The 24,777-nt window shown below is 43.4% G+C and overlaps 1 protein-coding gene across 10 annotated transcripts in view; it reads left to right on the top strand.

Annotated features, from left to right (window-relative positions):
• Positions 1–24,777, top strand: part of TCF20 (transcription factor 20) — a 196,930-nt gene that overhangs the window by 127,023 nt on the left and 45,130 nt on the right. For all 10 annotated transcript variants that reach the window (XM_079993910.1, XM_079993911.1, XM_079993909.1 and 7 more), the window contains one exon: positions 460–6,186. In XM_079993910.1, coding sequence (XP_079850036.1) covers positions 496–6,186 — 5,691 coding nt within the window. In that variant the 5' untranslated portion in view covers positions 460–495. The remainder of the gene's footprint in view (positions 1–459; positions 6,187–24,777) is intronic.

Raw genomic sequence — 24,777 nt, 5'->3', positions numbered from 1 at the left:
TTAATTAACATTTACATGTGTGTTCTTTGTGTCTTTTGTTTTTCTTGCTCTAAGTGTTTACGCTCATCTGTATATGCCTGTTGGAAAAGAAATCTATTTTAAATATCTGCAGTTTCATCAGTCCAAGCCTCTTGATGTGGGATGCTGTTGTGAACAGTACAGCATTGCTGGTTTGGGAAAGGGTATTTCTATCATCTCTCATAACAATTCCTCCAAACAAGATGTTGAAAAGTTAGCTAGTAAAATCTTCTTAAGTACCCTTGTAACATACAATCAAGCTGACATTCTGCTCTAGTTTCCTAGATAGCAGGCCAAACTGCTGATAATAGGACAAGAAACCAAGAGGACGTTTTGAGTTTGAAATTGCTACAAGTGATTTTAAATATACATTAAAAACTACTTACTTTACTGGGAAATAGGAATTATTTTGCTAATTTATTTTTCTCTTTTCTCTTCTAGGCGGGTTGCTGAGCTGTCAGTCTGCAGCTGAACAGCATGCAGTCCTTTCGAGAGCAAAGCAGTTACCACGGAAACCAGCAGAACTACCCACAGGAAGTGCATGGTGCATCCCGTCTAGAAGAATTTAGCACCCGCCAGCAGGCTCAGATGTTCCAGAGCTTTGGAGGAGGTGGCAGCAGCAGTGGGCGCCGTGGAACAGCAGGCAGTTCTGCCTCAATGGCTGGTGAGAGCTCTGGACATCAGAGCTATCAAAGTTTCAGAAAGGAAGCAGGAGAATTCTACTATATGGCCTCAAGTAAAGATCCTGTGGCAGCCGGAGGGCAGCAGCTTCCTCAGCGCAGGCCTTCTGGGCCAGTACAGAGCTATGGACCACCCCAAGGGAGCAGCTTTGGGAGTCAGTATGGGAGTGAAGGTCATGTGAGCCAGTTTCAAACGCAACACTCATCCCTTAGTGGTGTGACCCATTATCAACAGGATTATACTGGTCCTTTCTCCCCTGGAAGTGCTCAGTACCAGCAGCAAAGTTCGAGCCAGCAGCAGCAACAGGTTCAGCAGATGAGACAACAGCTCTACCAGTCTCATCAGCCTTTGCCACAAGCCTCCAGCCAGTCTGCCTCCAGCACATCTCATATGCAGCCAATGCAACGTCCTTCAACTCTGCCTTCCTCTGCTTCTGGCTATCAGTTGCGAGTGGGTCAGTATAGCCAACACTATCAGCCTCCTGCTTCTTCCTCTTCTTCTTTTCCTTCTCCTCAGCGTTTTAGCCAATCTGGGCAGAACTATGATGGCAGTTACAGTGTGAATGCTGGTTCACAGTATGAAGGACATGCTGTTGGGTCGAGTTCGCAAACTTATGGAACTCAGTCAAACTACACCTTTCAGGCACAGCCAATGAAGAACTTTGAACAGTCAAAGTTACCCCAAGGCAGTCAGCAGGCACAGGGACAGGCACAGCAGTCACAGCAGCAGCAGCAACCGCAGCAGCAGCCTCCCTCACAGCATATAATGCAGTACTCAAATACTGCCACCAAACTGTCTCTTCAGAGTCAAGTAGGTCAGTACAACCAGGCTGAGGTTCCTGTGAGATCACCCATGCAGTTCCACCAGAATTTTAGTCCTATATCTAACCCCTCACCAGCTGCCTCTGTGGTTCAGTCCCCAAGCTGCAGCTCCACTCCATCTCCTCTCATGGCAGGTGGTGAGAACCTTCAGTGTGGACAAAGCAACATGCCTGTAGCCTCTAGAAACCGCATTTTACAAATGATGCCTCAGCTTAGTCCAACACCATCCATGATGCCAAGTCCCAATGCTCAGGGTGGAGGATTCAAGGGATTTGGGCTTGAAGGACTGCAGGAAAAGAGGCTTACAGATCCAGGACTAAGCAGCCTAAGTGCTTTAAGTAGTCAAGTGGCAAATCTTCCCAATACAGTCCAGCACATGCTACTTTCAGATGCTTTGGCACCTCAGAAGAAAAACTCCAAAAGATCTTCACTATCTAAAAAGGCTGATAGCTGCACAAACTCAGAAGGCTCTTCCCAAGCAGAGGAACAGCTCAAGTCTCCTCTGGCAGAATCAATTGATGGTGGCTGCTCCAGTAGTTCGGAGGACCAAGGTGAGAGGGTGAGACAACTGAGCGGTCAGAGTACCAGTTCTGATACCACCTACAAGGGGGGTAATTTAGAGAGATCCCACCCATCACCAACACAAGCATCTCAAAATGAGCCTCCAAAGCTCAGCACCAGCCCTGCAGATGAGGAAGAAGTGGCCTCTCCTCCTGATGAAAAGGAGGCCTTAGTTGCTGTGGAGACACCCCCGAAGGTCAATGAAAAGGCAGTTGGTGTGATAGTTTCCCGAGAAGCTATGACGGGCAGAGTGGAAAAGTCAGGTGGGCAGGATAAGCAGCAACAAGATGATGTTTCCACAGGTGCTCAAGCACCATCTTCTGCCAGTGTGATGAAAGACACTGGGCTTCTGGGACCACAGCAAGAGCCACAAGGAGGGAGTAAGGGGAGCAAAAGTGGGGACAGCAGCACTAACCACAACGGAGATGGGAATGGACAGCTTGGTCATGCTGTTGTTGGCTCCAGTTTTCCGGGCAGAACCGAGCCTTCAAAATCCCCTGGTAGTTTGAGGTATAGCTACAAAGACAATATTGGGGCTAGTATGCAGAGAAATGCTGGCAACTTCCCTCAGTATCCTTCAGGTCAGGATAAAGGGGATTTTCCAGGGCATAGTGAGCGAAAAGGCAGGAATGAGAAATTTCCTAGTCTGTTGCAGGAAGTTTTGCAAGGCTATCACCATCACCCTGACAGAAGATATTCTAGAAATGCACAAGATCATCATGGGATGACTGGAACTCTCGAGGGTACCATGAGACCCAATGTCCTGATCAATCAAGCCAATGAATTAAGTAATAGAGGTCTTTTAAACAAAAGCATAGGCTCCCTCTTGGAAAATCCACACTGGAGCCACTGGGATAGAAAGTCTAGTGGCACAACTTCTGAGATGAAACAGATAAATCTAGCAGACTATCCCATGCCTCGAAAGTTTGAGATAGAGTCCCAATCCTCTGCTCATGAAGGTGGAGGACTCTCTGAGAGGAGATCAGTTATTTGTGATATATCACCCTTGAGGCAGATTGCTAGAGAACCTGGGCCTCACTCTGTGGGACACATGGGTCCTGATGGCAGGAGTGGAAGGAGTGACCGTCTAACTCCTGGTCAGTCAGTCATCCTTCCTGGTGGTCTGGTGACCATGGAACCAAAGCTAAAGTCTCACAGTGGGCAAATCAAGGAAGAAGATTTTGAACAGTCTAAGACCTCTGCCAACCTCAACAATAAAAAATCTGGAGACCATTGTCATCTTGCAAGTTTTAAGCATGAGTCTTACCGAGGCAATGCTAGCCCAGGAGCTGCAGCTCTTGATTCTGCAGCAGAGTACCTTTTGCAACAAGATAGCCGATCACAGCTCAGGCGAGGACCCGGCAGAATGGGAAGCAGCCGAGAGGGAATGAGAGGTAAATCTCCCTCTCAGTTTCATGATCTGGCAGACAAATTAAAGATGTCACCAGGTAGAAGCAGAGGTCCAGGCACAGATCTTCACCACATGAATCCACATATGGTGCTTTCTGACAGGGTGAACCGGGGTTCCTTACACTCTCCTTTCCCTCCAAATTCTGAAAGCTCATCGTTGGCTTCAGTTTATCACACTAATGCTCGATCTCATGCTTTTGGTGATCCTAACCAGGGGTTGAATTCCCAGTACCACTACAAAAGGCAGCTGTACCAACAACAACAGGAAGAATACAAAGATTGGAGTAGCAGCTCTGCCCAGGGAGTGATTGCAGCTGCTCAACATAGACAGGAGACAGCAAGAAAGAGCCCAAGGCAACAGCAGTTCTTGGACAGAGTAAGGAGTCCTTTGAAAAATGACAAGGATGGAATGATGTATCTCCATTCTGGTTCTTACCATGATGCTGTCAGTCAAGACACAAGCCGTTGCTTGTTAGGGAGTGATGGGTCTCTTCAAAATAAGTGTGCTGAAATTAAACATTTGAATCAAAAGATTCAGCAACAAGAATCTGGTTGGGATCTTTCCCGACAGGTGACTACTGGGAAAAACAGTGGCTCTCTAGGAGCAACTAGTCAGAAGAGATTTGCATCTCAAGATAGTGATACACACAAGCGTGAAGATGCTGGAGATGTACTTAAATCTGGCAATGCCATGGTAAGGATTCCTGGCCAAGAAGAGCAGTCTTCTCAAAATCCTTTAATCATGAGAAGGAGAGTCCGCTCTTTTATCTCTCCTATTCCCAGCAAGAGGCAGTTGCAGGAAATGAAGAATAGTGGCACTGAAGACAAAGGACGCCTGCTCACTTCATCAAAGGATGGAGCTGATAAAACACTCAACTCCTATGCCCATTCTTCCCAAAGCCAAGATGTTAGTAAGACACTCTCAAAAGGAGAATCTCCTAGGAATCTTCCAAGTCCTGACAATAGAAATTGCTCTGCTGTTTCCCTCACAAGCCCAGCTAAAACAAAAATTCTGCCTCCACGGAAGGGCCGTGGGTTAAAATTGGAAGCTATTGTTCAAAAAATCACATCCCCTAATGTTCGGAGGAGTGCTTCTTCAAATTGTGCTGAAGCTGGCCCAGATGCAGTGACCCTTGATGACATTCTGTCACTGAAGAGTGGCCCACCAGAGGGTGGGAATGTGTCCAATCATGGAATGGAAGCAGAAAATATAAAAGAAGAAATTGTGCTGGATCAAGAGAGCCAAGAATTGACTAGTGAAATTTCTCTGACAATATCTTCTGAAGAATGGCATGCGGATAGAGATGAGGTCGTAAAAAAAGAGACACCTGAACTTGCAAGTGTTGTCAAGGAGGCCCCAGTGCCTACTGTGATCCCAGCACCTTCACAAAAATCTGTTTGTCAGGGAAGAACAGATGGCTCACTAACTGGGGCAGGATCTATAAGCTTTTCCGAATTAAAAACAGTCTCTCCATCCAAAGTCTTGACTCCTGAACCAAATCTAAAGTCTGAAGAGAAGGGTGGTGATGCAGTCATTGTGACACCCAAGCCAGATCCATTTCCTCCAAAGGGTTATTTTCCTTCTGGTAAGAAGAAGGGGCGGCCTATTGGTAGTGTTAACAAACAGAAGAAGCAGCAGCAGCAGCAACAACAACAGCAGCATCAGCCACCTCCACCGCCTCCACCTCAACAACAGTTGTTGCTTCCGCCACTTCCATCAGTACCAGAAGCGCTGCAGCCATCAGAGGAGGCAGGAGGTGGAGAACCTAAACCTAAGAGACAGCGAAGGGAGAGGAGGAAACCTACAGCACAGCCACGGAAGCGGAAACCAAGACGTGCTGCTCCAATTGTGGAGCCCCAGGAACCAGAGATCAAACTGAAATATGCCACACAGTCTCTTGATAAAACTGATAACAAGAACAAGTCTTTTTTCCCTTATATTCATGTAGTGAACAAGTGTGAGATAGGTGCTGTATGCACAATAATTAATGCAGAGGAAGAGGAGCAGAATAAGCTGGTGAGGGGCCGAAAAGGGCAGAGGTCATCAACACCACCTCCCAGCAATGTTGAGAGCAAAGTACTGCCTATTTCCTCTTTCATGCTACAGGGCCCTGTAGTAACAGAGTCCTCTGTCATGGGCCACCTGGTTTGTTGCCTGTGTGGCAAGTGGGCCAGCTATCGCAACATGGGTGATCTCTTTGGACCTTTCTATCCCCAGGATTATGCGGCCACATTGCCCAAGAATCCCCCTCCCAAGAGGGCCACAGAAATGCAGAATAAGGTCAAAGTACGACATAAAAGTGCGTCTAATGGTTCCAAGACAGATACGGAGGAGGAGGAAGAGCAGCAGCAGCAACAAAAGGAGCAGAGAAGCCTCACTGCCCACCCTCGCTTTAAGAGACGGCATCGCTCAGAGGACTGTGCTGGGGCCTCTCGTTCCCTTTCGAGAGGCGCTGCTTGTAAAAAGGCAACCACTGAGGGTAGCAATGTTGGTGAAAAAGCTCCTTTGGACTCTAAACCCCCCATGTCCACTTCGGAAGGTGGTCCTGAGTTGGAGTTACAAATTCCTGAACTACCTCTTGACAGCAATGAATTTTGGGTCCACGAGGGCTGTATTCTCTGGGCCAATGGGATTTACCTGGTCTGTGGCAGGCTTTATGGGCTGCAAGAAGCTGTGGAAATAGCTAAAGAGATGGTGAGTACCATAAATGAATAATGCTGTAATGTTTCTTTTTCAAGCAGCTTGGTGTTTCCTGTGTTCCTGGTTTTATTTCCTTCACTTACGCCTTGGCAATGGTGGTGCCATTGTAATGGTGTGGATTAGGTATGGCCTCACGGGTGGCGCTGTGGTCTAAACCACTGAGCCTAGGGCTTACCGATCAGAAGGTCGGCGGTTCAAATCTCCGCAACGGGGTAAGCTCCCGTTACTCGGTCCCTGCTCCTGCCAACCTAGCAGTTCGAAAGCACATCAAAGTGTAAGTAGATAAATAGGTACTGCTCTGGTGAGAAGGTAAACGGCGGTTTCGTTTGTTGCTCTGGTTCGCCAGAAGCAGCTTAGTCATGCTGGCCACATGACCAGGAAGCTGTGGACAAACGCCAGCTCCCTCGGCCAGTAAAGCGAGATGAGCGCCGCAAAACCCAGAGTCGTCCGCGACTGGACTTAATGGTCAGGGGTCTCTTTACCTTTATATATGTAAGCTGGAATTTGTTCTCAACATTACTTGTAGTATAATTTTAGACTGGCATTTACAGAATTGCCTTGTGCATTGACTTCTGGTCCCTATTAGGAATATTAGTGACTTTGTGTGGCCGGGGGGGGGGGGGGGGTTGGGAGCCAAGGTACTAATTATGGTTTTTAACCGATAGGGATAGCTAGCTGCCAAAATATGATTAATTGCAAGAACACAATTCTATTCCATTTCTGTCTTTTAAGAACTTTATGCTTCTTGGACCCTAGTATTTTCTTCTTTCCATCACAGTGAAACTCGTCAGTTATATATTTGTAAAGAAAGACTAGTATCTGATACAGAGAATGGAATGAGAGGTACACCTGCCAAAAGACATCCTGAGGCAATAGAAAGACTTAGTTGAACTAGTTTCTATTTTGTGTTGCCACCTGAGGTTAAGCTTCTGGCTTAAACAAGCTGAAATTAATTTTCGATGCCCCATACACGTATTAGTGCTATATTTAAAAAATTGTCTCCCCTGTTCCAATAATAGGCTTTTATTTGTATCATGGCTTCATTATTTTCAGATTATACAAAAAAAGAAACATAAATAATTTAAGCAGTTGAGGATAGTGAATATGATGGCTCATAAAGGAAATCAAATGTTTCTAAGACTGTTAGGGTGCTATTCATTTATAATTTGGTTCTTGCTTTGAATTCAACATCAGCTTTGTTTTGATCACCAGAAAGTTCTGCTACTTTATTTTTAAACACAGACTAAATAGTCTCACATGTAAGTAAGACATTCAGTAGCCTACAAACTGTTTTACTAGCTTGCCTTCTTCTGCACATTATTGCTCAGGTTGTAACTGCATTCTAGTTCTGAGCTCAGCCATATGCTAACGAGTGTAGGAGGGAATGGGACTATGACATGATATGACTATGATATGATATGATATGGGACTAGTGCAAGTGAGGGCTCTCCAGGCTAACAGCATGGGATAGTGGAGAGAAGCATGCAGGAACCCTTGGTACTCTCTTAGATGCAATTACCATGGAAGGTGAGTGGGAGATTATGGGGCAGGTTGTTGGATCTTTTTCTGAGCTTTTCTAGATAGTTATCTGCCTAAGAGCAGTGTTAGAAATTCACATAAAAGGTAAAGGTACCTCTGACCATTAGGTCCAGTCGCAGACAACTCTGGGGTTGCGGGCTCATCTTGCTCTATAGGCCGAGGGAGCCAGCGTTTGTCTGCAGACAGCTTCTGGGTCATGTGGCCAGCATGACAAAGCTGCTTCTGGTGAACCAGAGCAGCACATGGAAACACCGTTTACCTTCCTGCTGGGGAGGTACCTATTTATCTACTTGCACTTGATGTGCTTTTGAACTGCTAGGTGGGCAGGAGCAGGGACCGAGCAATGGGAGCTCACCCCATTGCGGGCATTTAAACTGCCGACCTTTCGATCGGCAAGCCCTAGGCTCTATGGTTTAGACCACAACGCCACCCATGTAGAAACTCACATATATAAGCTAATTGACAAATGGCACCTTAATCTAGGTTACAGTCATCACCACGGAATGTCTGCTTGTGATTTTTTCAATGAAATTATTATTGTTGTTGTTGTTGTTGTACTTTTATTTTTATTCTTTTCTATACTGCTTTATATTTTAAACACATGAAAACATCCAATAAAACAATCCAGAATAAAACTGTGAATGTAACACTAAGTGTAAGGTGGCTGGAGGTCTGGAGCCTTGAAATGTATGCAGTTTTACATCCTTCTTCCTAACTGGTGCTTCTTTAATGGCCTCATTCTATTGAGCCTAAAGCATCCAACCTGAACTCCCTGCCTTTGGCAGAGAAGTGATCATGGCTCAGTGATGCTAGCGAAGTGCTGGATACGCTTTATTCTTGAAATAAATCATCCACTGGAAAGGAATGAGATCTTCCAGGGCATTATTTTCTCTTGGGACAGTAGTCTCTCATTAATTTGAATGGGATCAACAGATAAAATCATATTCTTTATGCCATTGAATCCAACTTACATACTGATAGGTAACCCAGCCTAGGTTTCAGCTGAACTGCACTAGCAAATATTTTGTGCTTAGCAGAATTAACAGGCGCCTGAACCATAACTTCGCTAGCAATTTAAAATGAATCATAGTGTGTGAAATTCAGTCATGCCACCTCTGCTGCTTCTTAGTCTTTGTGCCCCTATCCCACTACAGTGGTGCCTCGCAAGACGAAATTAATCCGTTCCGTGAGGCTCTTCGTATAGCGGTTTTTTCATCTTGCGAAGCAAGCCCATTGACAGCTTAGCGGATTAGTGCTATTAGCGGTTTTGCGGCTTTTAGCGATCAGCTGTTAAGCGGCTTATCAGCGGATCAGCTGATAAGCGGCTTAGCGGCTTAGGAAAAGGGGGGGGGAAAGGGAAAAAACCCCGCAGGAACTCACAAGACATTTTCGTCTTGCTAAGCAAGCCCATAGGGAAATTCGTTTTGCGAAGCGCCTCCAAAACGGAAAACCCTTTCGTCTAGCGGGTTTTCCGTCTTGCGAGGCGTTCGTCTTGCGGGGCACCACTGTATTTGCCAGGCTCACAGTGCTGCAGTGACAGCAGAAACCATAACTGGTAGAATGGCTTTGGTTGGACATAGCAACCCTATGCCCTCTTGGCTGCTCCCTTCCTTTCTGTGTAAAGTACCTAGACCCTCCTGTCTCTAACCCTCCTTTTCCAATTCCACGTCCTTACCACCCACTCCTTCCTCAGGCCACAGCTTGTCAGGTCACTGCCTACTCTGTTCCCCTTCCTTTCTCTTGCATGTACATCAGGGGTTCCCAAACTGCAGTCCACAGACCACACATGCTTCATTCATGTGATCTGTGCTGTAAATTGTGGCTGAAGACAATAGACGGCACATCTATAGCATTAAATATTCATATTGATTTTAATTGTATTTCTATTGCTTATTTTGTTTCTTACATATTGTTTTTTATTGTTTTACAGCTTGAATTCCATAAAATTGTAAGGTACAGTGCATTATAGTTGCTAAACAACAGGCAGAAAAATCATTAAGTCCACCAAGATGCTTAGCTGTTTTCAAGTGGACTGTGGGTGGGAAGGTTGGAAACCATGGTTTTAGGTCATTCTCCCTCGTTCTCCTTCCATCTCCCACATAAAATTCTACTCATCTTAAGCCCTGTGACATTCCTCCAGGGGTTGAATTTCTCATTGTTGCCCTTTCATGCCTCAATTCCCCCTCTCCTCCCCTACCTTTAGGTGGTTCCTCCTCCTTATTTATTAAATGTACTAGTTACTTTTTTCTATGGGAACTCAAAGCGACTTACAACCCTTTAATCCCAAAACAAATCAAACACATACATTAAAATCAGCATTAAAAAAGACAATTATTAAAGTTTGTTCCCCACTGTGCACCTCATACAGCTTTCTTGCTTTGGTACTCACTTTCGCTTCTCTACCTGGAATCAACAATTGGGGCCAATTCACATGCCACTGTGGAGGAGGGGTTGCACAGCCTCTTGGCTTTGTGAAGATTTTTGGAGTGTTTTTATTTGAGGAATTCTGGTTCTTTTTGTTTATAGGTATTGCGGGAATGCTTACAGGATCGTTCTGGTTCAGTTATATGAATAGTTGCAATATTAAGTGCCTCCACAGTCACGAAGGTTATGTTCACATTGGCAGTTTAGTTCTGGTACTCCTGTTTGACATACTCCCACTATTGTAGGGTTCACACTTGCCTAGTACAGTAGTTACTTAGCTTTTAATTAATGCCGTAAAGTCCAGCTATAGTTTGCTGTTTTCCCTGGGATAAAGGCAATTATGTAAACTAATTGGGTGGCAGTTAACAAAGTTTTACTCAGAGTATACGTAATTCCATTGAAATTAACGAACATGACCAAGTTAGGTCAATTAATTTCAGTGGGTCTACTCTGAATATAATTTAGTTGAATACAAGACTTTGGGAAGAGAATGTAACTACTTTTTCTATCAGACCCTAAATAGTTCATGTCCTTTGCAAAATTAGCATCATTTTTATTTAGTGCAAGGGCATCTGGGATAGACACTGTTCTTCTCGGTGTGTGGGGGCTGAGCAAAGAGGAGCAGTAGTAGGTTACTCCTGTTTGAAGTGGTAATATGAATAGTACACATGTTGTAGTTACTCCTGGAGTCAAATGTTACTGTTTTTAAAAGATTGGTGTAACTCTCCTTTTGCTGTTATTCATACCAAATAAAGTAAATTTCTCTAGGTGCTGTCATTGAATCTCCAGTCCTTTTAATGCACAGATTACATAGATATATTACGGCAAATGTCCAAAATTTGGAGAAGGATAATATTCATCTGTAAATACACATATTCCAGATGAATTCGGCAAATACCCCCATACAAATGCTTCTTCAGTTTTCAGGTCTATATTGGTGAACAATGCCAACTAAATTTAAGTGACTGTCAGCTTCTATTGGTGCATCCCTGAGTTTTTTGACATGTAGCCAGACTGGGCAGCTCCTTCCCATTTCCCCCCCTTCCCCCCTTTGTTGATGCAAGGGCTGGTGTAGATTGGGTGGCTGTTTAGGGGCATACAAGTAGAACAAGAGACTTAGTACAGATCCCAGTAATGTTCCATAGTTCTTCCCCCTGCTGATCCCTCAGAATGTCCCATATTGCCCCACCTCCCACGTCTGGTGGAATGCCACCAGTGGGATATACATGCCTGCAGAGCTTTCTGTGGGTGTACCGAAGTGCTTTAGTGGCATAAGTGCTGTTGTGTTGGCAGGCTGCCCACTCTGCCAGCCGGTCAGCACTTACGTTGCTTCCTATAGCCCTTTAGCTGGCCTAATGCCAGCTTGTAGGATTGTAGCCTTAAACTTGTTGTGTGGAGGAATTTAACACTTAATGACATCCAGGAGTGTGCCGACTGCAGTGTGATCCTGTTTGTACTATATATAAATTATTTAAGGTATTTTAGTGTGAAAATAACCTATCAAAGGAGAACTAGTCATGACATTTGGGGTACAGGCAAATTTAAAACCAGACTATTCCAAGATCTATTGCTAAATAAAACATCATCTTCCTTATATACCACCCCTCCATAAGAAGCTTCCTGAAATCTGGTTTTATCACTGCATGATATAGAATATAGGAAAAATGGGTTTAAAGGACTTGAGGCCTAGTACAACATGGGTGTTAGTGTTGAGATACCAGTCAACTGAGCAGTCAAATATTTCATGAAGCCATGAATTCTGTATGTGGGTAGTGTGGCTTAACTTTATTGGGTAATGTTTTTCAGCCTGAGGGCTATATTCCCTTGTGGATTACCTTCTGTGGCTACTTGCCAATTGTGGGCTGAACCAAAGCCAGAAGTCGACAGGACAACATCCATCTATCCAGATACACACATACAGGATTTCCCCACCAACTTACTGTGCTTGTGTTCTTAAAATACATGTTGGGGAATGTTTCTATTGTGCAAATGTCAGATTTTGATCTGAGGTATGTAAAATGCCAGATATGCAGCTCAGACATATATCTGACGGATACAAAGATGCCCCCTTTTCTATTCACTTCCTGTGTTTGATTGGTTACACACCCCCACCCACCCGAATGTAGGGGGAAATAATGTAGGAAGGATTCATGTTTTTTCCTCCTTTGTTTTCATTTGTACTGGAACAGGCAGGTACAAGGAATGGTCACTAGACCACATGTGGGTAACCTGTGCCACCATTTTTACCCCTGCTACTAGATTTGGTGCCAGTTCTTCTGCAAAAGCTGTGGCTGTGCCAATATTGTCGCTGAAACCTGTCACTAGTCTTGCTTCCAAAAGTATTGCTGAAAAGTATTTCTGATTGCCCTCCAGTTGGCACAACAGAATGATTCCCTTGCCTTGTGCCCTGCCAGCCTCTGAATGGTCTATCCAGCTCTCTAATCCAGCACCAGTTCCTGCTTCCAGCCACAGCTCACAGTGGTAGAGTGTTTGCTTGATGCTCCACCAAGGTGTATTAGGTGTGACATTTCAAAAAGCCCATTCCATCTCCTTCCCAGCAAGCATGCCTGACATCTGTTCTGGTTGAATGGGAGCTTCTGTTAGCCAGCACACAAGGAGGGCAGTGGTGAGGCCTAGCTGAGGGTGGGAGATCTCCAGGACCAAGCCTGGCCTTCCTCCCCAGGGCTGGGGGCTACTCTAGATTGAATCAATAAAGCAAGATCCATAGAACATTACTATTTTGTGTGTAAGAATCATATTGTTCCTCAGTTTGATCTCCTCCAAGCCATTTATCCTCTATTTGTCCCTGCCATGTGTGGCAGAAACAGGTCACTGAATGAGTGAAGGGGTGATGGATTGATGTGTGTGTGTGTGAGAGAGAGAGAGAGAGAATGAATGAATGAATGAATGAATGAATAGTTGATTGAAGGGGAGAGGGAGAGAAGGGGAGACTCACCCATACATTTGGCTTTTGTGCCAGTATGTGACCCTCACCATTTTTCTGCAAGGGAATGCCTGAAAAGGTCACCCAGCCTTCATGAGAAAGATATGAGGCTAAGTGGAATATTTATTACAGCTGGAACCTAAGCATGCTTATTTGGAAGTGGGTCCCATTGGGTTTAGTGGGATTTACTTCTTAATACAGCATGCTATACACACTTACCTGGGAGTCTCAAAGTTGCTTCTCAGAAAACATATATAGGATTATGCTGTAAATTTGAAAATTGCAGTTGTGCAGACCAATCCTATGCATGTTGAATTTACGTATCTGGGGCTTTTTTGTCCTTTTTAAATAGTGTCATCCCAGTTTGCGTTGCTTTAGTCTAGTCGGTTGTCATTAACTAGAGCAGAGCTTTCCAGACATTTCATGTTAGAGACACACTTTTTAGACATTCATCATTTTGCAACACAGTAATTCAGTTTTACTAGCAAACCGGAGGTTAAACTAACCCCTTTCCAGCCCCAGGAGGCGCATGGGGAGCATTCACGCGACACACCTACACACTGCAACAGACACACTCATGTGTCGCGACATAGTTTGGAAAGCTCTGAAATAGGGACTAGTCTAGTTGAGCCTGTAATACGTGTTAAGCTCTGGCTCACTAATGAGGGAACACACAAGAATAGGTGTAGGTAACTAGCTTTCAACATTGGCACCTGAACTCAGGGTAGCAGTCACCACTTTTGTTACGGATTTAGGTGCAAGGAGATAAGGTGTACCTAACAAACTGAAATACTTGGGAATGATAAGAATTCAAGGCACTTGTTTCCTGTTTAACACTGGACAGCTTTATAAAGAAGTAGCCTAGGAGCATAAATGGGTTGAGATTTATGTAATACTGTATAGGGTAGAGCTTCCAGCTTCCAAAAGGAAAACTCAAGCATATTATTAAAGGAAAATTCTTATTTAAGAGACAAGTTAATATAAAATTAGTCATATAAGAAAATAGAACAAAGAAAAATGTTAGCTAATATGCTGTCACGGCTCTTAGTAAAGGTAAAGGGACCCCTGACCATTAGGTCCAGTCGTGACCGACTCTGGGGTTGCGGTGCTCATCTCGCTTTGCTGGCGTGTACAGCTTCCGGGTCATGTGGCCAGCATAACTAAGCCGCTTCTGGCGAACCAGAGCAGTGCACGGAAACACCATTTACCTTCCCGCCGGAGCGGTACCTACCGTATTTTTCCTTCTATAACACGCAGATTTTTTCTCCTAAAAAGGAAGGGGAAATGTCTGTGCGTGTTATTGAGCGAATGTGTGGTCCCTGGAGCCAATTGGTGCGAGGGGAGGCAAAAGAAAGCAGGCAAAAATCAAATCGCGCGTCTCCTAGAAGGGAAACCTGAAAGAGGAAGCGGCTGCTTTCTGGCATTCTGCCTCAGGGTCTTACTGCCCACCCACCTCTGTTTCCTTGCTGTGTTTGCTCAAACGGAACAAAGAGCAGGGAAAGCCCCTCCCCTCCAGGCAAGCAGAGGGGAAAGCTGAAAACATGTAGGAGGGAGAGAGAGAGAGCGCGCGCGAGCTGGCTGGCTTGGGTGGGTAGGTGAGGGAAAACTTTTGCCTTCCTTTCCTCCCTACCCCTCTCCTGTATTCTTAGCCAGCTGCTTCTCTGCACACCCCTCTCCTGCTCCTTGTCCCTTCTGTGTTTTTCCTTCCCTCCCCACTTAAAATGTGGTTAAAAAGCATGGATCCACATGGATCCTCAGGATCTTTGCATTGGGTCAGCCCAAATTCACCATCAGATCACATAACATGTCCATGGCTACAGCCTGCCCCCCCAAAACCACACACCCACTGTTGCCTGGGGCTGCAATGGTGCAAAAACGTGGTTAAAAAGCATGGATCTACATGGATCCTCAGGATCTTTGCATTCAGTCACCCCAAATTCACCATCAGATCACATAGCATGTCCATGGTTACAGCCTGCCCCCCAAAAATCACGCACCCACTGTTGCCTGGGGTTGCAATGGTGCAAAAACGTTACAAAACATGGATCCACATGGATCCTCAGGATATTTGCATTGGGTCAGCCCAAATTCACCATCAGAGCACATAGCATGTCCATGGCTACAGCCTGCCCCCCCAAAATCACGCACCCACTGTTGCCTGGGGCTGCAATGGTGCAAAAACGTGGTTACAAAACATGGATCCACATGGATCCTCAGGATCTTTGCATTGGGTCAGCCCAAATTCACCATCAGAGCACATAGCATGTCCATGGCTACAGCCTGCCCCCCAAAAATCACGCACCCACTGTTGCCTGGGGCTGCAATGGTGCAAAAACGTGGTTACAAAGCATGGATCCACAGGGATTCTCAGGATTTTTGCATTGGGTCACCCCAAATTCACCATCAGATCACATGTCTGTGGCCACAGCATGAAGCACAAAAATGATACATCCACTGTTTCATTCAGAATGTTTTTTCCCTTGTTTTCCTCCTCTAAAAACGATGTGCGTGTTATGGTCAGGTGCGTGTTATAGAGCGAAAAATACAGTATTTATCTACTTGCACTTTTGACATGCTTTCGAACTGCTAGGTTGGCAGGAGCAGGGACCGAGCAACGGGAGCTCACCCTGTGGTGGGGATTCGAACCACCGACCTTCTGATCGGCAAGTCCTAGGCTGTGGTTTAACCCACAGCGCCACCCGCGTCCCATCATGGCTCTTAGATATTCACAATTTAGACTGTACTCTGATATACATGGTTGAAAACAATACAATTTATTTCTTAATGTCCCATAATTCCCTCATACATTGTAAATATTAATGATTACAGCAGGAGAACATGGCATTATTTATTAGAACATGCAGTCTCCCTTACACAGAATCCAGTGAAAAGCAAATTTAGTCTCACAGGGTCAGGGAATTTTCAGATAGAATGACATCATTAACGTGCTAATCAAAGGGTATTACATTACAGTGGTGTAAGTGATAGGAGTAAATTTCTGTTACCTTTGGGCACTTCTCTGTGGGAATGTCTAGGCTGGCCTCCCAATGGAAGACACAGCTACTGAATCAGATTTGCACACATTAAGAATTCCATCTCTGTATTCCCTGCATTTAACTTAAGGAGACGAAGTGGGCAGGCCTCCCAGTGGAAGGTACTGACTGGTAATTACATTTGTTTTTGTAAAAATAAACAAAGAGTTCCATATATTTATTTCCTGTGTCTTATCGTAAGGGAAAGGACAATGTAGAAATGTTCCAACCAGCTGGATAAAGTTGGGTTAGTGAAATATAAATCAAGGCTATTCATTAGATCAGCATTCCCCACTTTGGTGCCTTCCAGATGTTGTTGGACTACTACAACTCCCATCAGCCCTGACCATTGGCCATGCTGGCTGGGACAGATGAGATTTGTAGGCAGTGAGCTGGGGAAAGTTGAATGAGACCTTTTGGTTGATTGGGATCTGCAGGTGTCATTCAAAAAATCATCAGTCTTGGGTGGAAGAATTAAATTTAACAAGATAATTATGGGTGTAGGAATTCATACTCTAATAAGTGAGGCCTTGTCAAAAAAAAGTTGCAGTGTGTATACTCAGGATCCCAGCCATGTTTCAATTTCCCTCCTCAACTATCAGTCAAAATTTTGTTTGCTGAGCATGCTCAGTCATTTATTTTGTTTGTGGGTGTGGGGTAACCTCACTGGTGCTCATTCTCAGCTATCATGGACATGACATATAAAAATAGTCCTCAGTGAGACCAGATTACCTGTTCAAAGAATAAGCCAAACCATGGTTTAATGCAAATATGTAGGCTCCGAAGAGAGGATTGTGGCTGCTTTACTCCTCCCTGGCCATTTTGCTGTTTTGCTTCCCTGTCATCCAGAGAATTCATAGTTTAGCCCTCCTGGACAAATCATAAGCCATAGAATATAGGAAAACCTTGGTTACAGCTTTAAGCCCGGCCATGCACGCACATTTGCCCTAAACCATAGTTTTGCTTAGAATGCCATGTGACCCAGGCCAATAAGATGGTCCCCTCTGTCCTTTTCCAGCCATTTGATTCCATCCCCTGCCCCGCCCCCATTATTTCACACACACCCTCCCCGGAGTAAGCATGCATTCTGTGAACACTGAGCTAGCTCAACCCTCATTGGGCCTCTTTCTTGGGGTTTTGTTCTTTTACAGTTTTTTCCTAAATATGTTTCCGTACTTATGCAAATGTTAATTAGATTACTGCAACCCTCTGTGTGGGTGGTGTGCTTTTGACTACATAAGCAGCAGCACTACGGGAGTGGAATTGGAAGTAGCATATAGTATACATGTGGGGCCTTGCAAACAAAATTGTGTGTGTGTGAGAGAGGGGGGGGGAGAGAACTTTCAAAGCAAGAGAGTAAGTGTTGAGTGTCTATATCTCTATATATCTGTGTCATTTCCAGCCACTCCGTCCTCCCCACCACCCCAATTTTTCATTTCACACACCCCTCAACTGCCAACCAGCATTCTGTGGGTATTAAATATGCATAGACCTTATTAGGTTGGTGGGTTTTTTAGGTTTTTTTGTGCCTGGCTGTTGCCATTTTAGCTACATAAGCAGGGAATTGTATAGGAATTAGGCATGATGATGCCTAAAATGGCACCTTGAGCAATCAGTTAGTTACCTGAGACAAGGCAGGCTAATTCCTCTATTCTATCAGAGTAGCAAGGTCAGTGGCAGCCAGGATACCATAACTCCCTGCCAGCACAGATAAGGGAGGTGTAATAACTGTGGTGAGTGCAGAGGAACAGAAAGCAAAAGTAAGAAGAGAAGGGAAATCTAGGAGAGTATTTCAAGAAAATGATTAGATAATTAGATGAAGGGAGAAGCTAATAACCATTAGGAGCGATATTTACAGCTTGTAACACATTGTACTGGTGAGTGTTTAAATAGTTTTTCTTTCAACATACTTTCTTACCACACCAGCTAAAAATGAAGATAGAAAAGTTACAGGCTATGGTTTATATTTTGGGTCAGTGGACCGCAATAAGCTGTGTGGGTGTGGTTTTATTACTAATCTTATGAAGGCATGTGTGTGTTCAGCTATACCTCTGTTTTCTCCTTTTCTAGAAAATGGAAGTCTCTCTTGCAGAGTTAGAAAGATCTTACATTCAGACATCTTCTAATGTATTTGGTACCTTTTCCTTGCAAATGAGGGATGATTTTACTTGGGGTAGAATACCAGCAGTCAAGTACCAACAATAACAGCCCTGAGTTTCTTTAATTTCCTGCATTGTGCTTCTGTTTGCCAAATCCAAGGTTTATTGTTACTGAATCTTGGTGGATTTATCAGTTATCAATCTCAGAACACAGAAAATGCATGGTCCCTAAGTAGCCAGTTGACTTTTCTTTGGCTTTTTCTGCTTGGCTTAATACTGAGTTATTTCACTCACAGACAATCAGCTTTTTGGAAATGGGTGAGTGTAGTACTGCTTTTATATATACTGTAAACTTCCTGTTTCCTTAAGGGATTAATTTGGCAACATGTACTCTGATTTTCAGAGAAATTAAAATAGATTTTAAGCATATGAGGCAAGGATCTTGGATGGTAAGTCATGTGATAATTGATGACAGCAATTTCACACATTCAGGTCAACCAGTGATAACTGTAATTATCACATGAATAACATACTATGCAAACTCGTGCTACGAAGAAGAATTTCTAGCTCTCAAAGCTTTAGCATCCAGACCTTCCCCTGCAGAAATCAAAGTTTAAATTAATGTATTTTCAGTAGTGCCTTCCAAAACTGCCTTCAGGGAGAATGTGCTGGAACCATCAAGAGGTAAATGTTTCTTCCTCCCTTGCCCCATCCCCTTGCCTGAGACCCTTGAAGGAGGACCTGTTGCTTAAATATTTACTATAGATCTCTCTGTTTCCTTATCACTTCAGGAATGTTATGTGCATATCAGTCTATAATTCTCCCATATAGAACCTCTTCATGCTATTTGTATCTTGTGAATGAACTCAGCACCCCCTCTTTTTTGAAATAAATTCTGCTTTCATGGCCATTTCCAGATGACATTTAATGCAACAGTGTTTCAGCTTGGGGGGAATAGCATTTTATCAGCAGGAGTTAATTGTGGTGGACAAGTCAATAGATGTATGTATGTATGTGCTTCAAATTACAGTTATGCATTGTGTTCTGTAATGCATACCTGTTAAATGTATAGCATATGAAGCACTCTAGCTGACTTGCATATTTTGCTACTGGGATTTATTATAAGGAAGAGGCCTGTTAACCAGTTGTCTATTCTCTTACTTTTGCCCCCCCTTTATGGAGTTCTTGCCAAAGCACTTTCAGCACTTTTAGAGCAGAAAGGCTAAGTCTGATCACAGTGTGAAATTTCTTTTCTCTGTAGAATCCGTGGCTGTAATACTGTATGCTGTAAGGAGATTCCTAAACCAAAGAAGGGAAAATCCTTGGCTTAATTCAGTGTTTTGCATTTCAAGAAGGTTGCTGCCATCTGCTGTCACTTTAGATGTAGGACAGTTTGTAAAATTAAAGATGGATAGATAGGGGGTAGGTGTAATATTATAGGTATTGTATTACAGTTGACTCGCATCTTACACATGGGTTTTGTTCCAGGCATATTGTGTAAAGTTGAAGTCACATATAGTCAAAACAACCCTTAAAAACTAGAAAGTGGCCCGTAAAAACGTAGTGCAGCATTTACTGGTGCACAAGTGATGTTGTTATCTGCCTGACTTGCTGGGCTCTAGCAGGCTCTTTTGAGGTTGTCTGATCTTGCGAGAGCCTCCCAGAGCCCAGTAAGCACTCTGTGTCTTCTGTGCATTTAATTTGTGCAATTTCAACTGGCCGGTCTTCAACAGCATAAGGTTGAAACTGCACATGTTAGACACATGTAAGCTGCAAGTCAACTGTATTTATTTGTAAAACTTGCACCCCACTTTTCTTTCCTAAAATCAAATCAAAGACAGGTAACAATTCAAGTAATTAAAAGCAATCCAGAAGCACAGTAGAACAACAATAACAATTAGCAATAAACCCAAACCTAAACCAGCAGACAGTAATAACAGCAATACCAGTAATCAAAAGCATAGCAAGGAGTTACAAATTACAGTACCCACTATCAAAAGCTTCCTGTAATAGCCATGCTTTCACCAGGTGGTAATGGGAAAGGCAATCTGACATTTGCTGTAATGAGTCCCAAAATGTGAATCAATAAGAAACACATTCCAGATTACCGGCCTCCTTCCTCACAGTTTAAAAAGGACTCAAACACACCCTCCGATAACTCTACTGTTGGTTCCCTCTAGGGTATCTATTTTGCTCCTCTGCTTTGATTAAGATACTTCAATTGTATTGGTTTTTATGTAATAAATCTCAATTGTTAATTGCCTGGGGCATGCAGGTGAAAGTTCACATCTAGCTCAGTTATTGAAATATTGTTTCTGGGAATAATAGGCACTTCCACTCAGAAACCATTACTTTGAAAGATACCCTACAAGCTGAGTAGATTTTTAAAAGTTTCTTAGGAAACATTTGGTTGAAGCATAGGGTGAAGGGTTGAGCCTATGCAAGAAGATATTTGAAACTGTTGAGGCTCCTTAGCAAACTCAGAAAAATTGCCTATTACCTCTAAATAAAAATCTTTGAGAGACTGTTCACACTTGTTGACTATACTACTCCATTAGGTAATGATTTGAATATGTGAATAAGCCACTACAGATAGAGCACTCATATAAACTCAGATGCTATTATTTCCAGTAGTGTCAGATCGCATACTGAGCAGCAAGTTATCGCGTGCAGTATGACCAGTGAGGGCTTGGTTCATCATTAATTTTGGTGCCCCTTATTGTGTTGAGCATCACAACTCAAATATTACAAAGGTCCTTCATGGAAATGCATCTGTATGTCTCTGTATCGTTCCAATTTTAGTATATGTGCTGCCGAAGCGAGCACATCTGTATGTCTCTGTACTTTCTCAGTGGTATTGTGTAATTTTGAAAAAATGTTATTAGAGGAATCCTTCTCTAAGTCATTTTTAGTAGACTTGTAGTTCAGGGTAGTGTTAGAGATATAAACAATGTAACAACACTTTAGACTCGTTTGGGATCATCAAACCCTTCCTTACCCATGAAGCTGAGCTTAGATAAGCTGTTACATTGCACTTCAGTGTTTCTGATTCTTGCTGTATTGTGGGGTCAGGAAGCTAGGTACACAGTGAAAAATGGTTCAGATAGTCTGTTGCCTGGGCAAGCAACAGTCTCCTCAGTGTGTAGTTTGTCTACCACTGCTGCTGACCTCTTCCTGTAAACTTTTATGCCCTTTGGTCTGTTTCACATCTCTAGATGTATCACATTAGAATGACAGCTGATTGTGTCCAGGGCAGCTGTCTACCAGCTCCACCTGGTATACAGGCTAAGACCCTACCTGCCCGCAGACTGTCTCGCCAGAGTGGTGCATGCTCTAGTTATCTCCAAAATGCGGCAGCTAGCCTGGTGACTGGGAATGGCCGCCAGAGAGATCTGCATTGGCTCCCAGTACGTTTCTGAGCACAATTCAAAGTGTTGGTGCTGACCTTTTAAGCCCTAAATGGCCTCGGTCCTGTATACCTGAAGGAGTGTCTCCACCCCCATCGTTCTGCCCGGACACTGAGATCCAGCGCCAAGAGCCTTCTGGCGGTTCCCTCACTGCGAGAAGTGAGGTTACAGGGAACCAGACAGAGGGCCTTCTCGGTAGTGGCACCCACCCTGTGGAACATCTCCCTTCAGATGTGAAGGAAATAAGCAGCTATCCTATCTTTAAAAGACATCTGAAGGCAGCCCTGTTTAGGGAAGTTTTTAATATTTAATGCTGTATTGTTTTTAACACTTGATTGGGAGCCGCCCAGAGTGGCTGGGGAGACTCAGCCAGATGGGCAGGGTATAAATAATACATTATTATTATTATTATTATTATTATTATTATTATTATTATCATCATCATCATTATCATTATCATTATCATTATCATTATCATTATCATTATCATTATCATCATTATTATGTCATAGTGTTTTTCTTTCTTTACCCACATTAGTATTTAGAAGTATCCTTTAGTAACCAGTGTTGAGCATACTAAGGCAATATTTTTATTTAGTGTAAGGTGGTTCTGTGGTCTTTATAGTTTATATACATCCTGTTTGCATATTTTTAAAAATTCTGCTACATATGCTGTATTTTTTTTTAAAAAAACCCATAATTTACTGCTTAGTATAACAAAAGGACAGGCATCGTGTAGAAGGGAGAATTACATTTTCAGCCTGTCAATTCTTTTAGACTTATGGGCTCAGTTTAAAATGCTGGGTTTGATCTGTAAGGCATTTTGTATCTCAGGACCTCCGTACCTATTCCTATATGAACCTAATCAGACCTGGATCTGTGTGCTTTCTCTGAGGGATGTGTGGAGGGTGGCAGCATGAGAACAGGCCATCCCAGTGGTGGCTTCTCATTTGCAGAATGCTCTTCCCAGGGAAGCATGCCAGACACCATCATTGCTTGCTTGTTGGTGCCAAGCTAGATCTATTTACTCAGACCTTTGATTTTTACTTGGGAGGTTAGTGAGTTATGGGTTGTTGTTTTACTTTTTATGCTTATCTTTAGGGGAAGGTTAAGATTTGCCCTTTTATAAACACAGTATTGTTTATTATGCTGTGTTGCTTTATGATACTTATCTCTATGTAAAAAGCAATGGATAAATATAATAAATAAAATACAACACATGCATACAGTATATATTTAACTAGTTTAGATCAACAATGTCCTGGGTTTCTTCAGGAGGAAGGATGGGATAAACATTGAATGAATAAATAGATATCTGCCTAATTTTTTGTTTCTGTCGCTGCTCCCTAATATGATGGTATCTAGGTATCTGCTATTGACCCATTGTGATCCCTTACCCCACATTTTGGTTTTTGGATCAGATGTAGGTAGTTTGAAGAGGAAGAACTTTCCTCAAGGTACTTGTCAGGATGTATTGAAAGTTGGTACCTGTTGTGCTTGCTGTTCATAGTCAGCTGTGAGATTCTTAATTTGTACCACATAATGCTGTTTGATTATGGCTCACTTAGAGCAGAACATTTTAGAGCCATAATAATAATAATAATAATAATAATAATAATAATAATTTTTATTTATACCCCGCCCTCCCCAGCCAAGGCCGGGCTCAGAGCGGCTTACAAGCAATAATAAAAACAAGTTAAATGATTACAACTTAAAAGCAAAATTTAAAAATACAACATTAAAATATTGAAACATTAAAATATTAAAATGTAGCCTCATCGCAGAAGGAGAAGGAAAAGAAAAAAGAAAGAGAGGGAGGGAATCAAATTGGCTCCAAGCCAAAGGCCAGGCAGAACAACTCTGTCTTACAGGCCCTGCGGAAAGAAATCAGATCCTGCAGGGCCCTGGTCTCATGAGGCAGAGCGTTCCACCAGACCGGAGTCAGAGTTGAAAAGGCCCTGGCTCTGGTTGAAGCCAATCTAACTTCCTTAGGGCCCGGGACCACAAGAGTGTGGCTATTTATGGACCTTGAGGCTCTCCGTGGGGCATACCGGGAGAGGCGGTCCCGTAGGTACGAGGGTCCTAGGCCGTGAAGGGCTTTAAAGGTCAAAAGCAGCACCTTAAATCTGATCCTGTACTCCACCGGGAGCCAGTGCAGCTTGAAAAGCACTGGGTGAATATGCTCCCATGGCAGAGACCCCGTGAGGAGTCTCGCTGCAGCATTCTGCACCTGCTGGAGTTTCTGGGACAGCTTCAAGGGCAGCCCCGCGTAGAGCGAATTACAGTAGTCAAGCCTGGAGATGACCGTCACATGGATCACTGTGGCCAGGTCGGGGCGGGAAAGGTAAGGGACCATGAAACTGTAGCTCACCTGTTGCTGTCATACATTATGACTGTGGCACAATGTTTCTTGCTTTGCAAAACTTTGAATAGGGCTGGTAGGCTACAGTGTTTGCTACAGTTGTTGTATAGGGATCAAAACCTTTGGCCCCTAGACTATTGGCCATGCTGGTTGGGATTAATAGGCGTTTGAGACCAACAATTTCTGGAAGGTTCCTCACCCCTAGTCTAGTAGTTTCCAATTTTTTTTTAAAAAAAATCCAGTTTCCTCACATTTAATTTCAAAAGAAGATTTAAAATAAAAATCATTGCACTGCTGGAGAGAATGCAGACAGTCATGTACCTGTTTTCATATGCAGGGGCCAACTATACAAATTAAGCAGATAAATAAATATGGGGAAAGCAAAATGTTACTTAGAGAAGGATCTGAAATACTTTCCTTGAAACTTGAATTTGTTTTATTCTGGGTTGTTTTATTTCATGTTTTGATGTGTTGTAAACAACTTTGAGATTTTTTTTCTTTAAAACATAAAGCGGCATAGAAATGAATAATGATGACTACGATGATGGTGATGATAATGAATTCTACCACAAAAAAGACTCCTAGACATTCTGTTGCGGCGACTGTAACCTAGGTTAAAGGTGCTATTTGGCGATTTGCTTACATATCTGAATTTTTAATACATCATGTTGTTGTCGGCATCTATCTGTCTCAGGAGTGCCTTGGGGTGAAGTCAAACTGTTGGAAGGTTACAGCCCCTGCTGTGGCTGTAGAGACCAATACGGGATAAAAAGAATGT

Source organism: Podarcis cretensis, assembly GCF_951804945.1.
Source record: "Podarcis cretensis genome assembly, chromosome: 10".
NCBI lineage: Eukaryota > Metazoa > Chordata > Lepidosauria > Squamata > Lacertidae > Podarcis > Podarcis cretensis.
The sequence above is the reverse complement of the archived record's forward strand: the minus strand, read 5'-3'. Positions and strand labels throughout refer to the sequence as shown.